This window comes from Ciona intestinalis, chromosome 5, assembly GCF_000224145.3.
Source record: "Ciona intestinalis chromosome 5, KH, whole genome shotgun sequence".
Lineage (NCBI taxonomy): Eukaryota > Metazoa > Chordata > Ascidiacea > Phlebobranchia > Cionidae > Ciona > Ciona intestinalis.
The window spans coordinates 2,050,805-2,076,940 of record NC_020170.2 but is presented as its reverse complement, the minus strand read 5'-3'; the positions used below and the strand labels follow the sequence as shown (position 1 = coordinate 2,076,940).

At 35.8% G+C, this 26,136-nt stretch overlaps 2 protein-coding genes and 1 non-coding gene across 3 annotated transcripts in view; 1 reads left to right on the top strand and 2 right to left on the bottom strand.

The window, feature by feature from the left end:
• Positions 1 to 7,107: 7,107 nt before the first annotated feature.
• Positions 7,108 to 26,136, bottom strand: part of LOC100180077 (dystroglycan) — a 22,407-nt gene continuing 3,378 nt past the window's right edge. Inside the window, exons 2-7 of the mRNA XM_002121967.4 lie at positions 18,283 to 18,816; positions 11,386 to 12,029; positions 10,366 to 10,918; positions 8,813 to 9,997; positions 8,410 to 8,636; positions 7,108 to 8,207 (exon numbers count right to left, since the gene is read on the bottom strand). Coding sequence (XP_002122003.1) covers positions 7,589 to 8,207; positions 8,410 to 8,636; positions 8,813 to 9,997; positions 10,366 to 10,918; positions 11,386 to 12,029; positions 18,283 to 18,630 — 3,576 coding nt within the window. The 5' untranslated portion in view covers positions 18,631 to 18,816 and the 3' untranslated portion in view covers positions 7,108 to 7,588. The remainder of the gene's footprint in view (positions 8,208 to 8,409; positions 8,637 to 8,812; positions 9,998 to 10,365; positions 10,919 to 11,385; positions 12,030 to 18,282; positions 18,817 to 26,136) is intronic.
• Positions 12,129 to 12,200, bottom strand: trnaq-cug. The gene has a single exon. It is a non-coding gene; the product is annotated as a tRNA-Gln (tRNA).
• LOC100184789 (SH3 domain-binding glutamic acid-rich-like protein 2) lies at positions 24,607 to 26,048 on the top strand. The gene is made up of 2 exons (XM_018812032.2): positions 24,607 to 24,852; positions 25,205 to 26,048. The coding sequence occupies exons 1-2, from the start codon at positions 24,649 to 24,651 to the stop codon at positions 25,349 to 25,351; spliced, it is 351 nt and encodes a 116-aa protein (XP_018667577.1). The 5' UTR covers positions 24,607 to 24,648; the 3' UTR covers positions 25,352 to 26,048.

Genomic DNA, 26,136 nt, shown 5'->3' with positions numbered 1-26,136 from the left:
TTTTTTCTTTATAGGCTCTTATGTAGACTCAATACTTACGGTCCCCTTTAACAATGAATTAGGGTTTGGTTTGCCAAGTTTTTGTTTGTTATCTTATTTACCAATTCAAACTAGGCATGACTAAACGACCATGAGTAGAGGTATTCTTATGGCCTCTAGTACACAACATATGATATACTTCTAGCCAATTGAGAAATGGTGTTCTGAACTATTATTTATAATTATGTATAATATATATAGTAAGGTGGGGGTAGATAAGACACATTTTCATTCTATTTGCTCGTTCCATTTGGTAGTAAACAAAGAACATTCAAAGAATTATAAAACTGTATCCTCACGACTCTCATAGACCGTTGTTAATTGTTTAAAACACGATCAGGATACTTGGATATTATGTGCTAAATGCACCCCATCTTCCCCCAACCCCATTATATTATATATATATTAAATTGTTGTCTAAAAAAAAATTCACCTTGCCGTATTTTGTTGCTGATTCTTGCGTTCCACTTAGCTTTCCTATACCCATCAAAAGCATAAGATTCCTTTGTATCTCCAATCCCTTCTTCCCTTGAAAACTTACATTGCAACGTACAGCATGCAACCTGATAGATAAAAAGAAAATATTAATAAAAATATTTAGATATTGTTGAGATAGTCTGATGTGGAAAACTTGGAATACGAGGTAACTGATATTTTTTATAACTGGAACATTAGAAGCAATTATAAAAGTTTACAAATAAAAACATTGAAGAATTTATAGCAGTCTTGACCTTTTTACAACGCTGCTAAAAATGAAACATAATTTAATAGCAAAACTGCAACAACCTAATTTCAGAAACTACAATTTAAATAACTGTTTGTAAGCAAATAGTCAAACAAAAAGGCTTTGCGAACCACTAGTTAAGAACTAAAATTACTAAACAAATGAATCAAAAAGGGGTCGCCACCAAGGAATTGACAAATATAATTGCCTGCCTCAGCTTGTTAATTACTAAGTACTTCATGTAAAGTCCAGTTAATCTAAATAAATACTAAGAATTCTACTGTAAATAAAAACATAAACATTAAATGACACAAAAGAAGCAATTAGATAAAGCAATAAAAACAGCTTATAATTTCAAACTAACAAGACTTAAATTCACCGCATAAATAAATTATGGCTTTACGTTATTGGGGCAATTTAGAGTTATGTAGGTCAATATAGACTTGTTATATGTTTGGGTATTTCAATCATATAAATAGCAAGAAACATTGCTGACAAGCTCATGAATAATAGATGCAAGAATATTGTCACAGCAAATCCTGTACTTAAAAACACAACTGCTTTATGAATTTTGTGAAGTCATGTTTATTTTGTAGGAAGGTTAAAAGGAGAATTTTTACCACCAAACATTAATTTTTGTTAGTTTTGAACTAGTTCTAACAAGTTTTAATGTGGCAAAGCAAATCCTATATTAAAAATAACACAACTGCTTTATGGCTTTTGTTATATTATGTTTATGTTCATTTTGTAAGAAGAATAAAATGAGCAACTTTTCACCACCTTACAGTAATGCTTTTATTATTTTACCTGCATAAGACCGGCAGTTCCAAGGAGAACTTCATAAATCCATTTTCCTGTAGGTTAAAATGGTGATTTATTAGTAAAAGGTTCACAACTATTTATACTTTTAGTAAATTGAAATACATCAATGTGTCATTTGTTATTTCTAATTGTAAATATATCAGTCTATAAACTTCTTACGGCAATAGTTCTTGGAATTTTCTCTTTGCAGCACATTTAGAAATGTTTAATGGATTTTCGATACACGAGTGCCATAGATATTTACTATTTAGTAACAATGTTTGTTAAAGTTGTTGTATTTATTGAACGAAAAATTATTCAGAATAAAAAGAGAGGAATTTAACTACATCACATTTCATCATTTAATTAAAACGCTCTGGACTGTACTTTTTGAGCTTCAACCATGTTTTGAAGTCTTTTGAAAAATATTTATTTATTTAGGTATTAATTTATTGATGTATTTATTAAAACAAAAAATCATGTAACACCAAAACAACACCCAGAAGGTTGCAAGTTGCAACATTATAAACCAATGTTAAAAAGCATTGACAGCATAGAAGCATGTACTTCAGTTCGGCCGCCATTCCTTAGTATACACGTAATACCATACCGAATGGAGGTTATATGCTAATGCTATACATTCAAATTTTCCAATGGGGATTTGGATTATTCGTCCTGTCATATACACAAGCTGTTTTACATTCCCAAACAGTTATTGATTTTATATAAAGCTACATCATGTACAGATATATTATGTAACATATGAATCAATATGATTATGAAATATTAGGGGTCTTTTGCTTATTGCTGGGACTACTGCTACTACCAATTCTGGCTCTATTAAAAAGTCTTAATGTTACACACCCTAGTCTTATTAAATACTAAATAAGCCACATTACATCCAATAGACCCGGTATATATACATATATATATACTGTTTTATAAACATAAATACATCAGAAGTGTTTGAAATACACTATGTTATAACACTATGTTATATGCTGCTAAATTTTGAAATTAAGTAATATTTATTATTTATAAACTTGGTAAGAAATTTAAACTAAAAATTTATAAAACTAATAAGAAAAAAACCGAAGTCTCCTTAACCCCCAACACCAAATTCTAGTCTTAGGAAAATATTCTAGGGTGTCACCTTTATAAACACAATGTGAAGCTTTGACAGATTGAAAGTTGGTGTTCCCTATAACAGCAAGATTATCACCAGGTACAGTATCAAGGGGGTGACTTTGTAAACCAACATCACACGTCAAGCCCAATCTTCCATCAACTGAACTTGTGGATGCTAAAAATTTTAAAAAACAAATAAAATGTTGAAAAAACATTAGAGTAAACAAATTTTTGTGAGATTTTTTTGCACTAAATATAAGAAAGAAAATTAGTAGAAGAAATGTCTATTTGTTTAAATTTCTTTTACTAAATATGTAAACATATTAAAGCCTAAAGTATTATTATAATTATATAAATAGGAGTCTTGTATAATATAACTGGTTTTTTAAACCAGACAACCCAATTTATATATTTTCTTTTGCCTGATAGCAAAAGCAACACAATGAAATACAATTGTCTTGTTTAATTTAACACAAGTATTTTTTACCAGGCTTGTTTTATTGACCGTCATTTTGTCACTACATCAATCCTGTTTTTGGTTATTTTCTATTTTTTTAAACTGTGCTACCGTAATCACAGGGACATCAAACAAGTCAAACTTATTGTTTGGAATTACAAAATATTTTGTCATTAAAAATCTGTATATATACTTAAGTACACAGAATCTGTGCACATATTTAAAAATCATTTTTAGTTGATATTTACCTTCAGCAGCAGATGGTGTGTGGACAAACTTTTGTTTAAAGACTTTCATATAAGCAGGTTTATGATGGGATGAACTTGGTGCGTTCATTCGTGATCCTTGGATACAAATATAGCAAAGGAAAAAAATAATAACAAAAATCTTTAGATATGATCCTTAGATAAAAAATATAGCAAGATAAAAATATATTCCTAACAAACAAATTTATTATATAAAACTTATATAGCTCAATGCAATTGGTTTTATAACATCATTTACCAAAAACTCACTAAATTAATCGTTTATGTTTTCTATGATGTAGTCTAAGGTTTCTACCTTCTGTTTTATGTATTTGTAAGTTTTATGTGTTTTTAAATATTATATTTTTTTATGTTTCTATGTTTATCAGGAACATTTCTTATGTTTTCTATGAAACAAATATAGAGGTCTGAACACAAATACCTGCAGCTCCACCTTGTGTAGAAAGTACACGACTGACGTGATTTTCCAAATTCATAAAACTGATTTGACTTCTGCTTCTATTTAGATTAATGTTAATTATTAAAAGTTAAATCACGAAGTAGATTTTTAAAAATTTAATACGACTTGACTATCACAGATAAAGTCATAAAAAAAATGAGCCGTTGTGAATAAATTGTTCATTATAATATATTTATCCTTTTTAAAACAAGGCAGGTTTTGTAGATTTTTGGGGAAAACAAATAACAGTGATATAGATAAGCATATATATAAACTGGAACATTCGCAATAATCTAGCAGTAAAAAGAGATTGACCAGTGGTTTAGTACCTATATGTCAATGGGATACTGTATATCCTGTTTGCTTGTCTGTTTTAACGTAAAACATAATGTGTTGAGTCTGTTGACCACTATCATACTCTATGCCAACTTATATACACATATATGGATACTTTATTTTACCTTTCTGGGCTCATGTTTTCCTTTTTAGAAGGAAACACAACGTTGAAAATTTCGTTTAATGTTTCTGGTGAACCTAAAAAATTGAGTTCAAATTTTAAAGCCACAGTGTGTTAACTTACAGACACCTAATATGGTAACATTGATAAAGAGACACCTAATATTGAAACATCAATAACATGCAATTCCTGGTATGTGTAGTATGACACTGATGATGTAAGCAACAAGCATAATTCAAATAGACGTTTAAGAAATCATAAACAATAATGCTATAGCAAAGCAGTTCTTTTAACCTTTTAAATGGTAACTACTAACTGAAGCATTGATCAATTTTTGAACTAAACAAGACCTATAACATAGAAGGTAACTGATTGTGGTTCATGACACAAATTTAAATGGTGACTCACTTTTGTAACTATTTGTTATGTAGCACTAGGATACTTATGTGAACAAATAAATAAGGTCAAAATTTTGCCATGTACAGTTTTAGGCAACCAAAATCATAAGCGCATAACAATTTTTCTCTTTTAAAATTTCGTCTTTTTAATTATACAATTTGATCCTATTTTATGTAATACGCAGTATATATATATATATATATTTATAGTATATACATTTATATATATTTATTATTATGGCGTAATTACTCCTTCAGGTGCATAAATATCGCTGCTGGCTGTTCTACTGGACTATTTGCATTTATTTTTAAGTATTCAAACTTACATTTTGCTTTTCTTGTTTCCGATTTTTCTTTCGTAAAAATCTGTCTCTGAGATCCCGAAACCCCCCCAGTTGCCATAGTGATTGTTTTAGTGACTTGAGTAAGCAAATTTACATGACATAAAACACAGCTTTCTGTTAAGCACAAACAAAGCCATTTATAAAAGTACTGACATTGAAAATTAATTCAAAACACAGCGATTTAAAATCCAGCCAAATGCGATTTAATTTGTGTGAGGTCCTATTGAAAGGAATTCTATGCAACCTGGAATTTGGGTAACAGTTGCCCCATACTGAGGGGCATATTAGGGAATTTAAATGGGGGTCCAACTACATTTTTAACATTTATTTTCTTGACTAGTAAAAAACTGGATGTGTGATATATTAAAATATTTTAAATATGGGTATTTCAGGCCTTATTTTTGACAAAAAGACAGTTCAGTTGCACTTGCTAGGTGCTAGTGAAGAAACTCCCCCCCACCTTATTTGCTAACCACTAACCACTAACCCCTAGGTTAGGGGGTTAGTTGTTGATGGTTAAGGGGTTAGTGGTTATAGGTGTTAGTAGTTAGTGGTTATAGGGGTTAGGAATTAGTGGTTAGGGGTTAGCAAATAAGGGGGGGGGGGGAAGACTCACTAGCACCGATATGTGAGAAAAAAATGACTTGGACCGCGGATTACGCCCATTTTAGGCATACAAGTATAGTTATCTGAAAGCAGTGCAATAAAAGTAATTAGGGCAGGTCATGCAACTAAAAGTTATAAAGTGTAACACATTCAAAATAAGTTATATAACACAAGCATTTATGCCTTTCTCTTTGTTTTAAAACTACACATTTCCTATAGACCAACTGTTATATATTTAGCTGCAGATGTTCATTAAATTTGAAGACTTCGCATACTGGATTTCGTTAGTGCTCATATTTTTAAATTATATTTCATCTCAGTTTTAACTCAGAAGCATTTATCGTTACATTTACAACGTATTACTCATATACATTTATAATAAAGTTAATTATAAAATTAGCATAAATGTTCGAGCTACCGGTATACCCTTGAAGTTTGCTACTAATTTGCAGGAATTGGTTTCGGGCTTCTGATCAGCTGATTCATTGTCTGGCTCTTAACCAATCAATAGCACTTCATGGCATCACAATCAAATTAAACAAGGGTAACTACGCGCAGCTCGCCTGCCACCTACCGAGAAAAAATAATTTATGCAGATTTCGTTTGCGAAGTAAATGTCAAGCGTAGAGTTAAATTACGTTTCTTTATTCAAGCGCATATTAATGATATAGAGATTAGATATGGTCACTGAGCGCTGTGGCTTTTTGACAGCGGTGCTGTAGTAGCACAGTAGTGTTTATTAACGTGCCTGCCTCTGGCCAAAAGGTTGCGGATTCAAGGCTCGACGCTGTAATGTGCATGAATTCTTGAGCAAGACACTTAACGCAATTGCCCCACTTCATGGGTTGCCTAATTGTTAGTCGAAGATTTAAGAAATAAAAACATTCAAATTAAAGCAATCCTTTGCAAAGTTACATACGTGGTAACTCGTAGGCGAACATGGGGTGTATGAAACATAACCCATGTCCCATCGACTGTAGTTGCCCCGCCACCCAAAAATAAAGAAGTTACATTTATTTATTCATAGTCTAAGGATACTAGATATTAAATGTAATATATATTTACAGAAGTAAACTAAAACAACTATTCGACGAAAAAGGGTACAGAATGGTGGGGAAAGATGGGACACCTTTTTATTCTTACTATTAGTCATATTTGGTGGTAAACAAGGAAGATTAAAAAAATTATAAAACCGTTTCCCCACGACTCACATAGATCGTTGTTAATTGTTTAAAACACGATAAGGACATTTGGATATAATGTGCTAAAGGTGTACCATCTTACCCCACAGTTCAATTTTACTTCATATATAGCAGGGTGGGGGGTGACAGGAAATCTTTAGCACATATTACTATGATCGTGTTTTAAACAATTACCAACAGTCTATGCCCTATATGAGCGTCGTGTGCCTATTCAGCTCTCATTTTATACTGATATAAGCGGAACTACGATGCAAGAGAAAGTACGTGTTTATTTATAACATGGGTAATATAATTGCGACAACTTGGCCGAAAAAAATGAAAAAAAACAAATTAATAACTGGCCGCAAAGGATATTTTAAAGGCAAGTCAAATGTACCGAACCAATGGTAGAACGAATACATAACTTTAGAAAGAAAATGTGGATAGAATATTTAATATGGGATTAGGTGCTAAAACAACAGAACATCTTTTGTAAAAATGACACCTTCTTTATGCAGTTTGTTTGCCCTTTTAGTTTAAACATGTTTTAATTGCCAAGTTTTGGCATCAGTGGCCACGATAATGAAGTTGAAGCGGCGTGAAAAGAAACTCTTGCGTGGCCATGATTCGTTGTGGCATAAATTATAACCTATGAAAAATTAAAATTCATCAACAAAGGTGCGAGATTAGATACAGGTACAGTGAATGGGTAAATTGTGAAGCATTGTGGCTGCGAAAGGAATTGGGTTTATTTTCGCACATAAGGTGGTGGTGGGGGGCGCGACTGGTCCACCCCTTTGCTTGGTGTTAATGGCGTAGATTCAGTTATTACTCCCTGACCCCCATTAGTGACTGGAGATGTGTTGGGTGCTGAGTGGGTAAAAGTACTTGTTTGTCTATGCAAAAGAGGGGAATTCCCATGGACCCCATTTTCTTCCTCACCCTCGAATACGATCGGGGTCCCCGGTTTAAACAGTAGTCGTGTGTCTGCATTCGAACCATTGTGGTTCTTTTTATCATCAAGGTGGTAAGGTGAACTAGGTGGTATTATAGCAGCCGTTGCAGCTGCAGATTGAAGTCTCTTCTTTTCTTTCCTCTTCTGCTTTGCTTTGTTGCTTAACCTGAACTTTATTACAAGTATAGCAACTAATACAAGCAGGCAAACTAACACCACCGCTATAATCACAATGCTGGTAACGCCGTCTCCGCCAGCAGTTTGTAAAGAGTCACCACCATCTGCAGGATTTGCTGTTGTGGTAGTTGCTTTGGTTGTACTGGCAGGAGGAATTCCAGCTTCCTTAACATTTAGACAAGCATTTTTTCTTTCCAACTTTAGGGAACCAATGTTAAAACCGGCTGCTAGCAATCTGTGGTAAAGTTTATGGTTAGATGATAAAAAGATAATAAGTGAAACATAAATAAAAGCATTACCCAGTAATGCACATGTGTATGTTCAGTATTGAAATTGATACAAAAAACATTACATTTAATCGAACACTGTCAAAAATAAGAAAAAAGGCAAAGTATTAGCATATTTATTCTAAAAAAAACAAACAAAACTTAACATACTTATTCTGAACACTTGTCTTTAATTTGCCGCTGTCAAATAGTTCCGATCNNAGCTTTGCTATTTCTATGTAAGGGCAGTGGCCTTNNNNGGTTAGGGAGGTGTTGTGCCATGAAAACATGACGGAGCCTGATTGTAGTGGATGAACGTACAACATGTCTGTATTTGGATTTCTATACAACTTGCTGAGAGCATCAAGTAATCGACCAGATTCCACTGCAGTAAAATTCTGGGGAGTAAAATAGCATTATTAAAACAACACATTTTCTTAATTTAAAATATAAAAGCATTAAAGTAAGATTGTGGTCTCAAGCCCTGGCATGCCAGTAGATCTGACAGACAGGCAAGAATCGGCCAAGAACCCTACTGTACACAAACCAATATTAAGACTTTATTTTTACAAACCTCCAGTTGATAATTGGTGATTTTCATCACAAACAGATGAGTGACAGCAAGATTTTCATCAAGTGTTGTAGCTGAAGGTATGGTGATCTTAATGTTAACTGGAACTCTGTCTGACGGACGACCAGATTGATCAATTGCTACCAGACCCCCTTTCCATGTGACTTCACCACTTTTAAACTGGTCTAGTGTTCTTATATCAGTCAGTGTTGGCAAAGCAACTATTGTATTTTTATTGGTGTCAACAGCTACCCATTGTGGTGTGCCATCACCCCAAGGCACTAACCTATACCGAAGATCACCTTGGCTGATCTGAGAGGAATACAGAGTATCTGGGATGTCCTGCTCGCAGATAACCCCAATGTGGCATGATATCTCAAAGGTAAAGTCAGGGTCAACGACCTGAGGTACCACTGGGAATCGTTTAGATGTTGTTGTTGATTTTATTGTTGTTGGAAGAAAAGATTCTGGTTGGTGTAATAATGTTGTTGTTGTTGTTTTGGTTGTTGAATCAACTGGTTGTTTAGACGTCCGAATTGTTGTTGTTGTTGTAAGTTTGGGCATCATTGTGATGGGAGGTGGTGATGGCATTCTTGTTGTTGTTGTTGGTTTTCTTGTTGTTGATTTAGTTTTTGGTGGTGAAGGTGGTGGTGGGGGGATGGTAGGTGGTGTGGTTGACTCAGTGGTGCTTTGTGTGGTTGTTTCTGGCAATGCCAAGCATGGTCCAATAGATGTAAGCTTCACAGAACGAAGAGTAAATTCTGGTAAAAACTTTTTAGCAAAACTTGACTTTGGCCTTGAACGTTGGATTTCTAACGATGGGTTAAGTTGATTTGACACCATTTTTGACCAAGTTCTCTCTATTCCTGTTCGATCACAGCGGGTTTTTGATCCCAATGAGTTATCAAACCAACTGACTGTGAGTTGTTCATTGTTTTTAGTGATTTTAAGGATGGTATAATGACCAGGGGCTGCTATTGCTTCCCAGCGAGAACCAAGAGCAAAAGAAAGGCATCGAGCAAATGCACTTGCAAGGGAGGTGCTTTTTCTTTCTGTATTGTGGTTCGAAAATACCATCGTAAACCTGTGGTTGGTTGGCCTTGGTCGAGCTACAAGATGAACTGCGAAAGTGTCTGTCGTTGTTTTTCCCACATTGTCCGCAGCCACAATAATGAAAGATGGTGGTTTCTACATTAAAAATATGATGAACATTTTAATATTAAATTGGGACGTAAATAATAATAGGCTTTTTCTTCAACATTTGTAATATAACATGTTTCCCACAGACAAAATAATAACAAAATTTAGTATAGCTTTCTATATACACATGTTCTATAAGTGTGAGTTCATATAACAAGGCATGCATGGGACCTGGCGTTAAAGACAGAGTTCGGCCATTCTATTCTACATGGGTTCGTTAAGGACCTGGGATTTAGGCAAGAATTGGCCAACACTCAATAGTAGGCCTACCACTATGCCATACAAGATACCCTATAAATAACTGCAGTCTGGAGTTTGGGTATAAGCCTACCCAAACAATATCATAGAAGGCTTACTCCTGAAGGCGTCGGTCTAGGTGGGACTCCATATATGATTTGGCTTTGTTGATCCATTAGTAGCCATGTGTTTGTTCCATCACTGTCTTCACCACCATCCAGAGGATCATATGAAAAAAGATCTATCAGTGAAAGAGACAAAGACCTTGTGTCTCCACTTTCTCGATCACTGAATGCATCGATTGGTATAGCATACTCAAAATATGTTGACCCTTGAACACGCAAGTCCTCAACCCCAGCATTTTTTTCAGGGGGGGAATTTAAAGGGGGTATGATAACAGGGGTGCTAGGTGGAACTGGAAATTTTCGCGCCAAGGAATCAGGGTTGGGTAGTCTAGTTGCAGGAGGAAATCCAATAACAGGAGATGCTTTGATCTCTGATAAAGGGATTCTTTTCCGCCCACGAAGACCTGCAGCCCAGTAATTCTCTTTTGGTTGTGGTTCATCTGCCACTTGATCATACGGAGCAAGATCAAGAGCATTTTTAGGATATAGAGCTGTTGCTGGGGGATATTGTGGAACTGGGGATCGATACTTCTCACGATCAGTTCGTCTGTTTTCAAAAACAAACAGAGTTTAATGTTAGTAAAATTTTTTTTATGTATATATTGATATATATACACAGTAGGGTAGGGGAAGATGGGTCACATTTTCATTTTATATCTAGAACCAGTTGGTGGTAAATAAAAACATTTAAAAAAATAATAAACTGTATCCTTATGACTCCCATAGACCGTTGTTAATTGTTTAAAACATGATCAGGATATTTGAATATTATGTGCCAAGGGTGTCCCATCTTACCCCACAGTACTAAACATAGAGAGAGAGAGATATTATATTGCATTAAATTGTTGGAATCAGTGAAAAATCTTTACATTTGAGGCCATATTTTACAGGTTTAATTATGGGTAGGTAAGACTTTCATTAGCACCAAATTATTCAAGAACTCGATTTGAAAACGTTGTTGATATTCAAACTAATGTCTACGGATTTGAAACTCATTCAAATAAATTATTTTACCTTTTAAATCTTCTTTCATTTGTTGGATGAAGAGTTACAAGTGGCTTTCTGTTTTCAGCTCGCCACTGAATAACGTCATAACCAAGTACGTGAGCAAGACTGCCGTTACGTGAAGATTCTTCAATGTCATCAAGGCCAGATAGTTCGGCCGAGTCCGAGCCACAAGCAATAGGCCAAGAAAGTGTTGTGCCTGTCACAAGCGGGGTAACTGCTACGTTGCCATGGCCTGAGAGAAATGCATGGTGTCTGCCTGTGTCTTGAAAACTCAACGTAATGGCCGAAGGATTGAGAGATGGGATGAGATATTTTGCAAACTTTTGTATCAACTCAACTCGTTTGTGAGGATCCAGTTGCTCCTGGTTGACATCTAGCGTCACGGCGATTGTAACAATCGGTTCGCTAGGGGCGCACTGGAGAACGGATGTTTCGAGTGACGAATCGACGTTTTGTTTTCTATTTCCGCTACTTCCTATTGTGACCTCAATCACACATGGGAGGGTGTATATGACGTCACCGTGACGTTGCAAACTGATGATGACGTTGTGAAGAAGGTCGGTATGACGTAACAACGGAACGCCCACAAGTGAATTGCTGGATTCGGTAAAGTAAATCCAATCGCTAATATGTTCGTCCGGTACGTACACCTGTAAAACAAAACGAAAAAATCAGCATAGATTAAATAGATTTGTCTCAAAATAAAAAAAAATTATTCAAAAAGACGTTCGAAAAACAAAAAATTTCATAGGTCTCACCGAGATTTGAACTCGGATCGCAGGATTCAGAGTCCTGAGTGCTAACCGTTACACCATGAGACCAGACAACAAATTACGTTCGAAACTACGGTCTTATTAGACGGCACTGCGCGCTCTAGTCTAAACAACGCCCACTATTAATTCAGACTCACAAATACCTCTATCGCATGTTTAGTAACTTATTTCAACAAACATTTTACAACTTATACAGTTGTTAAAACAATTCTAACTTTTAATTTGGTGATTGACACTATAAGAACATGGGTTTTTACAACTTTTGACAAGTTTTTTGAAACGTTATTGCGTGGATTTAAAGATTACGAGAACGCCGTTAATTAATCAATATGCGACGGTAATCATCAATATTTGTTGGATATTAAATATCGAGTGGATTTCTCATGGGATGTAACGTAAGGAAATTAGGATAAACTCATCGTATAAAATAATCCGTGCATGGTATTCAGTTTTGTATTATTGGCATAATGCAAGTGTTTTTAAAATATAGTACTGTGGGGTAAGATGGGATACCGTTAGCACATAAATCTTATTTCTTGATCGCGTTTTGAACAATGAGAGACGCTCTTTGAAAGTAGTAAGTATGCATTTATTTATTTCTGCAAACATTATTTTTTTTACCGAATGGGACGAGAAAAGAAATAAAAACATATCCCATTTTACCCCCACTACTATGTTTATTTTAAATACTACATTTCATTTAACTTTTGCATTAAAAGCTATAATTTAAAAACGTAAAATTAATTTTGCGAACATGAAAATATCGATAGTGATGGTCACATGAAAGGAGATATTGGCATGCTTTGTGACGTCATAGACCATATCCGCGACATGAAATGGGAGGCAGATTGCGTGGCAGTCCCGCTAATTGGAAAACGTAATACTCTTCCAAAGAATCAATAGCACAATTGAATCTTGGTAATCATTGACCTTCGTTTTCGTTGATGCGAAGTCGATTCGGCAACCGATCATCGGTTTTAGATGATTCGGCAACGCGAAAGATTCGCAATCGATGCAACAGACGGTGCATGTAATAGGCGTTAAGTAGAACGAGTTGCAGAGTTCTGTCACGTCATAATTACGATTCTTTGAAGCGCTTAAAAAACAAGGGCGAAGATTGTGGCATAAATTCCCAGCACTGTTTAAATGCATTCAAATACAAAATGCGATGGTTGTTTAACCAAATTGTTAGATGATGTCATTTTAAAAGGAGCATTCTGCCTTGAATAGAAACAACAATTGTGAGATTTCGCGATAGGCATAACCGGGTATAACCAAACCCACGATTTTATTTTCAATTATTCATCATTACCTTTCGGAACACAACACAAATTAAGCTTTAATGCGTGAGTTGTTAAAATATTATCATTGTACGTTTGAAAAAGGAAGGCATCAATATGTGCCCGAGCTTTAATAACATAAAGCACTTTGACGATGTTTTTTTTAACATTGTCAAAGAACTGCCCGACAATTGCTCCGCGCGTTGACCAAGCGATGGACTGTGACGTAAACGGGGCTTGTTAACGTAACAATAGCTTCGTCAATTATAACAATGGCACGAAAAAAAAGGACTTAAAGAACACAAATATAGGCATAGTTGTGTGTCATTTTAAGTTATCGTGAATATGCTTTATTTATGAACAAAAACACAAACGTCAAACAGAGGTTTGTTTATCGAAAACGTATAAGCTTACGGTTCCGTCTGTTTTCCGTAGGGAAAAGTCGGTTTCTTTATAGTTTTATGTATCCATTTGAGACTGTACATAAATATTTGTGCTCAAGTGCGAGCAGAAAGTCATCCGAAACACATTTACCGGTAACAGTCGTCTAAACGTGGCTATTAGCGAGCAATGACAGTTGTTTATCGCCTCGTTGCTTTCTACCTGGCCTTTGTCGTTTACCCATCGCGTCCACATGACACCATTCCGAAATACTGAAACATTATCCGTAACATATAGTTAGGGAGAAGTTCGCCACGCACGACCGAACATAACGTCATTGTGTAAGGACACCCGAGAGTATAATGAATATGCGCATATTTTATAAGGCAACATATGCGATATAATTACCCAGATATGTGACAAAGGCACTACATTGTTAAATTCATTGGTCTACCCATATTTAAGTAGGGTGGTGTACGATGGGACATGTTCTTTTCTCTTCTCTCATTAGGTATAGACAGATTGATATAGCGTATCCTAATGACATTAAAAGAGCGTTGTTAATAGTTTTAAACACGACCAAGAAATATGAGATTTAGGTGCTAGGGTTTTTTTCCATTTTAACCCAGAGCACCATACAAGCTTGATCGAATCAAAGCGTCAGCATATTCCAACACACAAAACAAACTCATAAATTCTCTAATCATATGCGGCGCTTTTTACAGCCAGTAACGAAAAGGTCAAGTTATAATTGGCAGTGACACCAAGTTCGCTCACCGTGAACTTTTAGCCTCGCGTATAGCTACTGTAACTCTTAAACTGATGAGACAATAACTATTGGACCGTAAACCACACTTGGGTGGGGTAAGATGGGACATATTTTCATTCTCCTTTTTTGGTCCATTTGGTAGTAAACAAAGTATATTTACAAACTTATACAAACTTCTTCTTACGACTCCCAAGACTATTGTTAATTGTTTAAAACACGATTAGTGTACGAGGTTTAGGTGCTAAAGGTATTCGTTCCAACGCACAGCACTATATATTTAAATTAATATTAAAATTTGAATTTGAATTTTTAAAATGTTGCGTTCAACTACGGGTCGTATTATTAACAGAAATACCAAGTCCAAAACAAAAAGGCCTAAATTTGATTACAAAGGTAAAGAAAATTATACACTGTGACGTCACAATGCTGGACCGAGCCGCAAACATGAGATGCGAGAGCGTGACTCACTAGTGGCCTTGTACCAGAAAAACATCAAAGCAATTACGTTTTGTCCCACGGAAGTATAAAGTTTGCGCCCTATTGAACAATGCCGGTGACGAAATAGAAACTCTTTCAGTTCCGTGGCCAATTTTTCCATTAAATAAACATTCATTAAAACTCATTAACAGTTTCAATAACATCTCGGCTTATCGGTTTAATAATCCTTAAATCAAAGACCAAACCAATCCTCGATTACAGAGCACACGCACGATGTTACATTAACCCCTCAAATTCTCTGATCATCCGCCACTCGACAAACAAAGGAATAAATCTGGTTTAAGACGACAAAGCTTTACAAAGCGTATATGACAGACCTCCAATACGCCGTCGACGGGACGTCTTCATATGTTCTTTTGTCCACATATACGCCCAAATATATGCTTTTTATCTCAGTAATGGCAATTAATATAATACAGTCGGGTACTGAGTTTGCTGTGCTATGTTTTAAATATACATTGTATTTGGATTTAAATAATTTAAGCGGGAGAGAAGTATTTATGTAACACGATATCCTAATGCGACACTTGTAAAGTTTGGCGTTTGGCGAGGCTACGCTCTGTAGGTATGCCTATATGTTACATTCAGCTAAATTTGACACCGTTGATGTTGCGACAACATAGCAGTGCTTTCGGCAAAATCTCTCAAACGTTTGTAATTCGCGAAATTGGCCACTTTTCTAAACAAGCACGATTGGACTGTTTTTGTCTGTACGCGGTAGAATTGTCAGGATAATAACGGCCGCAGGCTTACAGAAGTACGACGACGGTTAATAGTTAGATTGTTCCTTATTACGTGGTTTCCGTTGCTTCAGAATTCCCGGGCAACGAAAACAGCAGCCCGGTATTGATTTATGCTTGTATAAGTGCGGGGAGTGTACAAAACAAAATTCTTAGACCCTTGAAGCTAATTGAGATGTTTAAGTACGAAACACAATTACCATACAAAGTATGTTATTCAACGTTCTGAAGCGTACATACCCACCTAAAAGAAGTTGATGCTATGATGCTAATATTGAAACAAGACGGCGAATGTACAACGCAATAAAACGGCCAGTTTACTCACGGTACACATGGCCCATTTCTATATTGAGACCCGCCCCGTGCGGGTCGGTAAAAATGCTAATCGTTTTTTAGTCACCAGTAATTTACAGGTCACAATCCAGTTAAAGTTTAACTTGCAAAAGTCAAACTTCCTGCTAGGACTCGTGTCTGGTTCGTTTCTTATTAACTAAAGACTGAAAACAAGCCAATGTAGATATTGGTCGTACAAAACCTACAATTTGGTCGGCCCAAAAACACTTTGCTATTTTTGGATTTGTCATAATGGAATATTTGGCTTTGAATATTCAATTATGACGCAACAGGCTAAATTACGTCACTATGGTTTTCGAATCCCACGCAAATTTACGCTGAAAAGTTCGTACCGTCTTTAGGGAATTGATGAAATGACTGTCAGTCCGAAACAGGAAGTACAACTCATCCAGACAGTATATAGAAATGACTCAAAAGAAATTACATTCAACCACGACAATAGGTCACAGTAACACCACCCGTCGAGCGCTATACATGTAAATATTTAAATGTCATATTGAACAGTATAACGTTGGGGAACGTTGGGGAACGTTGGCTAAGATTTAAACAGATTTAACGGCTGCACGATCGTACATTCACGCAGAGAACCAGGCTTATTAAATGAGCCTGTATATCATTGAACAATGGTGCATGTGACAGGTGTTTAATAAAGCTTAAACACGTTTTGTGTGCTAGAGTTTGGGAGATATTGCACCATATGCTGTGCTACTGCCAAACAAATATATATGGTAAGGTGGGGAAAGATGGGGACACTTTTTCTTTCCATTTTCTCGTCCAATTTGGTAGTGAACAAAGAACATTCGAAGAATTATAAAACCGTGTTCTCACAACTCCCATAGACTGGTGTTAATTGTTTAAAAGACGATAAAAATATTTAGGTATTATGTACTAAAGGTGTCCCGTCTTCCCCCACATTACTATATTGTAGGTTGGAGTAAGATGAGACATATTCTTTTTCATCGTCATATTTGGTTGTAACCAAAGAATATTTACAGAATATATAACCGTAGTCTCACGACTCTAAGATAACGTTGTTAAATACGATCAGGAATTATTAGGAAATATGAATTATGGGATTTCGGTGCCAACGATATCCCATCTTACCCCACATGACTAAACGTTAATGTTTCAACTAGTGCAGAAATTGTCTCTCGACACAGTATACGAAGGTAGAATTGCCGGTGTTTGCATTAAATATATTGGCAAGCGTGCCGCACTTTTAGCAGAGGTCGGGTTTCGCTGCAACAATTGATCGTACGACGCTGTATACCCATGGGAGCTTAACTGCAAGCACTCGTGCCACCGACAGAGTCGATTTAACAAGTCGCCTTACTGATTATCTGTCCCGGGTTGATCGTAGTATATAGAACATGCACACATTCTGTTACGAATCAAAAGTAATAGAAATACCCATATGCGTATTTCATAGTATTCGTTTTAGCGAGTAAATATATATTTGTTGTTTGTTTACCTTCTAGGCGTAATTTCAGTCTCAATTTAGGCCGGAGCTGAAAATGATTATTTTCCGATATATCCCGTTAATAATGCAGTGATAACGATGGTTATGGTGGAGATTCGAAATGAGACTACGATTTACTGACGTCATATTTCCGGTGAAATGTTTCCTTTTCGTTTAAAATCAATTTCAGTCAAACGCTCGGGTCTATCGGCTTAGTCTTAAAGTAATAGGATTTTGCCTCAAATCGACCAAAGTCGCATTCTCTCAGAGTTAGTGAGGCTTAACAATATTAGGCTTGGACACAAAACAAAGTATATGGGAGTTCAACTAATGTCAACAAAACGATCAATCTTGGAACTCTTCAAGCGCCGCTAATGCGAATTTCGGGTAATGCAAGTTTAAGCTTATGGTACAAGGTTTAATCGCTCTTTAGAAAGACCAACGAATCGCGTTTCTTGCTTATTGGGCACTTGGCTAAGCAAAGAGACTTTCTTCGAAATTTATAAAATTTAAAATCGATTTCGTTTGGACACAATTATTAAAGAGATTAGCATAATGGGTTTAATAGCGTAGTAAAGTATTAAAATCGACGACAGCGGTCAACCGACACTGTGAATAATCAATTTCTTTATACATGGATAAGACCTACCTTTACAGTATCGCCATCCATTATATCTTTTGAATATATTGACTTTAATTCCTGGGTTACTGATTGGTTAAAAAGTTTCCCTGTCGTGGCAACAAAATGACAAGTTTTTTCTTGTAACCAATCGGCTTGGAGAAGTTCGGTTTCATGACTTCTGTACATTGTATCTGGTTCTTGCCTACCAAAACTTGGGAATAATGTTCGGCTTGGTTGTAACATCGGCATTCCGTTTCCCAGCTGCGCGTTTGATGGTAAAACGAGAAGGGCGCTGGCAAGAATAATCAGCGGGAATTCCAGGCTTCGGAAAGCCGAAGACGTAAGACAACAGGTCCGATCCTTTATTGATGGCATTTTTAAAGACTCCAATAAAAGTATTCGGATTGAGTATTGAAATTTGTAAATATTTTGAAAGATTCTTGGGTATCGATCTTGCTATAATTCGTAAAAATCAACTTGAATCATGTCTTCCTAAACTGTTCAGACCTTGTGACTTGCCAAATTGTTACAGTAACATGCACAACTAATAACACAACACCGCTGTAAAATCAAACGCAAGTTAATTACATAAAATTTACGAATTTTTACATTTTTTACAATACTTCAAATTTATACCCATTTTCTAACCGGAGATACACTTATAGCCATTACAACTATCGGCTTACTGAGAGAAATGTCACACCGTTACGGAACATCCTTCTTAAAACAGCTGATAGCTCCTACCGCTAGCGCTACATGAACGACTGACTTGTAAGAACATTCGCCCTGCGCGTCTAAAAAGGCGCTCGCTTTCTGTGCGATTAATGCTCCTTCGATGGGATTTTCATACATGGGCCACCAGAGCGGATAGCGTGTAATTGGCCGCCCGCTGGTAGCCGTTTCGTACAATTCCAAACAAAGCTTAATAAAGATAGAATTGGTATAAACAAACTTAATAAACGATGAAATATTTATAAGAAAAGAGTATCTAAATTGTCCTAATTTTTACACAAAGTTACACTTAAAGATAGGAAAAGAAATTCGACGTGCATAAAATTGGGCTAAACTATATACACACTCAACCTAAACTTGTCAACTATAGACTTAAAATATTTGCGAAACGAGTTAACGATTTGTATGGTAAGTCTTACGAATTCGTTGGACCGTATCGGCAAACAATAAAGATATATATGCAACGTCACAATGATAGTTGCAGGCATCCGTATGGGAATGACGAGTGGTTAGGTCTGGACTGCTACGATAGCGATGGAAGTTCACACTTGATGATAATATACTTGCTTGCATCATAAGTGGGCATTGTGATTGCCACTCTGGTTAAAAACTGCCATAATGGTTCTCAAACCTCTCTAATACAATGCGTTACACCTAGCATAAATTTAAATGAAAAAGACACCAATTTATCTAGTATTATATAATCTATAAAACATAGCACTTAAATTTAATTCTAGAAACTAGAATAACATTTTTTTCTCAACAATATTTCTCTTTGAAGAACGCAGTCAGCTTATTATAATATGCGCACGGTCGTGTATTGAACCCAGATGCTCAACACACATCTGCTTTGATACGACGGAATTCCTACCGTCACTACTATTAAATCTTACTGCTGCAGTTAATAGGTCGATGATCGGTTAACCTTCCGATAGCTGTTCACACAATGCCCAGTGTTGACCGTATACTTAACTACAGTGTTGACCAATTAAATATTGCGTGTACTTCCCCATTCTTTTCCAGTGAATTCTCACGTATAATAAGTACATTTAAAGTATGTGATTCTAGTGTATCTTTTATTAAATCTGCATATAAATAAATTTATATATATATATATATATGTATATGTATATATACTGATGAGCTTTCGATAAAGTAATACGTTTACATGAAAGAGTAGTTCAAAGCATTAATGCCATGGTACTATAACTGTCGTATAAGTAAATAGAAACAGCTGCGACAACACACCCCGCATTTATACGATGGCTGTTTTACAAGCAAGAACAGTGACTGAATTTAAGCTTTCCAGCAACGCCAGCCTTTTCCCTGAACTAAATTCTACATCTGTGTATTACGTGCGACGGAGAATTGAAACCTAATTAAAATTAAAGCAAATACTTTTATTTGCGTCAATCACAATAGGATTCGCCGTATGGAAATTGAAACCTATATGCAGGCATACGTAAGCTATATGCACAAATTCTATATAAAACGACTGGCCCAGATGTGTTTACAGAATACAAAGTATACAGCGTTTTCCAGACTTCAATTTCGAAACTTCGCATTTATACGGCTGACGCACCTTGAGTAAAAATTCCTCTACCCCCGAGTCGTTTTACGATCTTGCATTGAAAGCCAATGTGCGTGAAACGTCGTTGGCCAAAAAGGGGCGTACAGTGCACAAGCACAAATGGTTCACCAGCAGTCTTAGTATCTGAGCCTAAATAGCGCCTTGACTTTGCTATTGTGTTTCGCTCATTGTTATTGAGCGTCTTTCAGCAACATTCTTTCGATACAACACTGGAGTACAATTCGATACAAACTTAATGCAAGCTATTTAATTCAGCAGACGCTCTATTAAGGAATATTTATCTTGCAACGAAAACAACAACATTTTAGTTCTCGTACGAATACACACTCCTCAACGTGATTAACACCTTGCACTTCGGTTTTCTAGTAATTCAAACGAACGAATATCGAAAGTAACTCCCCTACCACCCTAAGTTATTCGCAGCAATATTGATTCACACCTAGCTTCAGTAACAAGGCTGCGTATAGCCATGACCTAATTGATTGGCAGGCAAGTCCAGCTACAGGATTCGTCATACTATCATCGATTACAAGCCAGGATCGGGATTAATACTGAATAACATTTGAACCTTTACACTACTCGTCATATTCCCCGTATAGCATGTAGGATTACCGTATAATTTTTAATATATGACTTGAAACACTTAGTTTAACTGTGAGGTAATACATAATTACCTATGTACAAAATAACTTACACGTCATGCGATACCGTCATTAGAGAACTTTAAATGGCAAATGTTTTACGCAAACTTGTTGCCTGTTAAGGTCATGGTCAATTAAGTATTTTCAGGCTCGAGTTCATGTTTTTATTTGACAACTTTCCAAGCACACGAACACGCTTCGTTTGGCTCGTTTGAAGTTCAAGTGAAGGCGACCAGATTCGACAGAGCGGTGGTTTCGAGGTTTTCTTGTATCCGATTTTCTTCCACGGGTCATTCGCGGTCAACTTTCGATTTTACAGCGGTTTTAAGATAGATTATATCAGATGAGATACATTTACCAGTTTCTCGTGCGCCAATTAATTATGTAGGCGTAGAAAAATAAAATTTCGATTGCGTTTAAAAATTATGGAAGTGTTATTTCTATACAGTATACACCATTATAAAGATGTCAGTATAATTAAATAAAAAAAACTTCAACAAATTTGTCTTGTGGATAAAATCCATTACGATTCGCAGCAAAGATTTTTTTCTGTTCATAGACGTTAAAACAACAAACAAAACTTAACCAAGCAGAACAGCGGTTTGTGGCCCAGAGCTTTTAACTGAAATAACAGAACAGAAAACGAAATCAGTGGTTTCATTACTTCTTTAATTTTACACTGATTCACTTATCTAGTAAAATGTGTTGCGTCGTACACAATATTGGCGAATTAGGCAACGTATAGCATCTTTATTTACCCAACAACGACCTTTACAGCATTTCGACGCACTAGCGTTCGCTGTTGGGTGTTGAATTATTCACATTCGGTCATGTTGGGCCATGTTGCTCCAGCGCGTTGCGTCTAAAGCGAAAGATAATAATCTGCACGTGCTGTTTTTATAAAGATTTATTATAATGCACTTGATTTTGCTACATGTATTACCAACGCAAGTAATTTATACGCATGTTGCCTTTGTATGTAAAATAAAACTTTAAAAGTGTGCCGAACGTAGCCAAAAGGTTGTTCAAATTCAACCGCGTGAAATTAATCTCTTCAAGATCTAAACCCGAGTCCTTTAGCCAGATTTTGCCATACGATACACAAGCGCTACTCTATTATGTGTTGCAGACCCTAATATAACACACAAAGCACTCTGCATAGTTGACAATCTCCATTTCGCTTTATATTTAATGATTAGTATATAAGTGGTCAAATAGCACAAGTAACATGTCTTCAATTTGTCGATGAGAGCTTCAATTATTCATGTCGTTTAACATGAGATGGTAATGCCGGACCAACACAACTATTAACTAACTATCTCTGACGATAATGGACAGTTTTAGCTGGACGAATGGCTATAAACAACATGAAGAAATTTAAAACATTTTTTTAATAAGATTTTTATATCACATTCGACGATTAAAACCATCGAAAGTTGCTTATATTCTATAGCAAAATATTTGTTAGACTTATTCAGTATACAAACATAAATTTGTGGTCTATTTAACTAAGCACTCGTGGCGTGTCCACATAATATAGCAAAAAGATTAAATTCCAAAGATACCATCATCGCAAAATACCAATATCACACAATTTGACAATTAGCTAAGCAAACACTGGCCTATTCATCAAAGCAAACATAATAACGTATCTCAGATATTACGTACTGTATACCGCAAACACACTTCGTAGTTTTAATCAGTTCAGTAATTACATGAAAAATTTACGTGTAATTTCTGGCCAACTGAAAAGTGCAATTATACAAACCGTTGTGCGTTAATAAGTTTGCCAATGCTTGCCAAAATGTCTACTAGTTTGACCCAAGAGAAATACTTCCGAGTTGTAACTAGCACTTAGTGTGCCGCGAAAATCTTCAATAACTTACGCATGAGTTGGTGGGCTTTACAGCGGTCTGACTTCCTTAAGCATCTGCGCAAATTAAATCAACGTGCCTAATTATTGACATGTAATTACACTGCCTATGGCTAGGAACGGCCGTGTATGGCTGTAAAAACATGGAAGACCACTTACCATAGGACTTAAAAACATTGAAATGTTGAATTAGAAATTCAACTCTGGCTAAACAAAAAGCGATTGTCTTTCTGGCCTGCCCTGAAAGTAATACGAGAAGTTTACTACACGCTTTCTGTAACCCCTGTACACAAACCATTCATATAGCGCTTTAGTGAACATTATCTCGGTAGATGTAAAAAGACGCTGCTAAATACTGCCGCCTACAAGCTACCATGTTAACTAACGGCCAGCGGACACACGCCAGAGGATACAGAATTATGCGCAATTAGATTTAGACGTCAGGCGCATCTCGGGCGCACTTGACTGATGAGTGCATATCACAAACTATGCGTAAAGTGGCTATTACCCACTCTACTTCTGCCATACTGGCAACACAGCGACACTCGACTGTTTTGAGTGTGTACAGGATCTCGTGCCTAAGGTAAGTGCTAAAACATAACCTGTTGACACATTCCTAGGAAAACGTCGCGTAAGTGGCACAGACGGCAAACATCGTCGCGCTGATTACTATCACAAAACCAGTTTCAAGTCAGCCTTAAAATTACACAGCCATTATGATAATTTACCCATTTTATCGGTTAATCAAAATGATAGCGTATAAGAATGAAGATAGGTACATTATTTTAAACTGACTTGACCGGAAGATGTCACAATTTATTCATAAATGTTACAGTACACTAGCGACATCTTGCGTGTAACTTTTACAGCCAGACCAATACTAAGGATGCAACTTATGTACACAGCCCACACTGCCTGTTAATATACACAACCTACACCGCCACACGAATCCCACGCACATTTCCGACTACTCGTATAACGCCATTGGTTGCACGCTGAAATCTAACTTGCTCACACAAACAAAGTTCTGCTTCGAAGATTAAGAAATGTAGGTTGTCGGATTAACTTTTTTTAAACAAGTTTAAATTATATTCATTTCAGTTTCAACCATTTTTGCCGTTGTCTACCTGATTAATAAAAATCTTTCATGGGACAATATTCACGCTTTTTATTATGCAATACCGTTTGATACGAGATGGAGCTAAAGAGCACAGCTGGGCTTGCATTTGGAAATCGGTATGAGTTCTTAAAACACAAAGTCATTTCGAGAGCCGTGTTTGTGGCCGTTTGTGTCAGTTTTAAGTTGACTGTTTATAATAAGCGAAAATGAAAGCAAGTATATTGCATGGATTCATAGATAATGCTCCTTGTTAAACTAAATGACCTAAACAACACTCAGGCTCAGCTGTGTAAACATTATAAAACATAAACAACCGTTTATGTCAATGTCATATAATAAGGTTAAGAATGTTAAACCAATCAAATGTATTATCTTCTGTCTATACTTGTAGTGTTTCAGGTGATTTTATGTTTTGCTTTTTTGCACATACTTAAAAATGGGCATTGTAGTATATACGACCTCCTGTTATACCAAAACACACATAAGAGATCAACAGATCAAAGTTCTTCAGTTCATTGAGGTGAATAATATCGATGCCGAAATCATTGACCTCACCATGAATACATCTGCAAGGGATATAATGATAGAAAACATGCCAAAGGAAAAAACGAAAGATGGAGCTCAAATATTGCCTCCACAGGTATTTGCTTTTTACATAATGTATATATTATTGTATATATAATATATATATAAATTTGTTTACGATTTTTTTAATATACCAAATGTACCCCGAATCTTCATCTCCTATTCTACATACGTAAGGTCCCGCACTATAGCATGCCAAGGGACCCTATATTTAGGCCAGGATTGTCCTTTAATAACCTTAACACCCAAGGTGCATTATTTGCTTCGTTTATACACCATGCTAATAAAAAAATGGTAAGTGGGCACGTGTTGTATAAAACAAAGCACCGTGTTATAATGACAGCCATTGTGTTGGCACTTCAGGATAAATAAATTACATCCACTTATTCAGTTCCTATCCTGTGCAGATTTTTAGCAATGATGAATACTGTGGAGATTATGAAGAATTTTTTCTTGCTATGGAAAATATGACACCATTTTCTTTCTTCAAGCTTGATCCCCCTCCAGGTTCTTTTGAGGAAAAACTAATTGCGAAACGTAAAAACGCTGCATAATTTTGAGCTACTAGAGAAATGCGACAACTGTATTTAAACATCTCAAAACTGCGGAATGAGGAAACTGTTTTTGTCGATTAAGCACCTTTTATTTTAATTAGCATGTGAAGAACACGATTGTTTTCTTAGAATGTTATGATATGACTGCTGCTGTTGTATAGGGCAGTTACAGTCCATGAAATTCACCAAAGTAGAAAAAATGCTGCTGTATTAGTACGTAAGTTGTTTAAAAAATACATTTTTATTACTCTTGACTATGATGTATAAAAAACATTCAGCAAATTTTCTTTGGTAGTTTGAGCTTCATGGTGCAGTTAAGAGTTAAGACTATTATGATTTACAGTGTTGTAAAGTAATAATGCATTGTGCTAGCAATTTCTTTAGATTTGCACTATACTGAATGAGTGTACATTAATGTTGCATATTATCTGTTTGTTCATTGTGTGTTTCTAACTGTCATTGTGGTAAAACTTGTTAAGTGTCGAGTGTCCACCTACCAAGGTCACCTTGAATATGTATATCTAGGGTTCTGACCTTTGGTTAATTGTCTAATTGTGTCAGTTATCTTAATCTGTATGTGCCAATTGATTTCATATTCATTGTATCAGCATTTATTCTTTAAAGCTGTGCTCTTCCCATTTGTTGTCTAAATTTTGCGAAACTTTGAACTCTTGTTCATTTTTTCTGTTATTTTTTTTGTTTAAAAAATCGATAGTTCAATCAAATGTGTAAAATTTATTTTTTTACTGATCACATTTTGCTGCAGTTATTTACATTTTTTCAGA

Coding starts and splice junctions, on each gene's coding strand:
- LOC100184789 (XM_018812032.2), top strand. CDS start 24,649: ATGGGCATTGTAGTATATACGACCTCCTGTTATACCAAAACACACATA. Junction 24,853..25,204: donor CTCAAATATTGCCTCCACAG/GTATTTGCTTTT, acceptor TATCCTGTGCAG/ATTTTTAGCAATGATGAATA.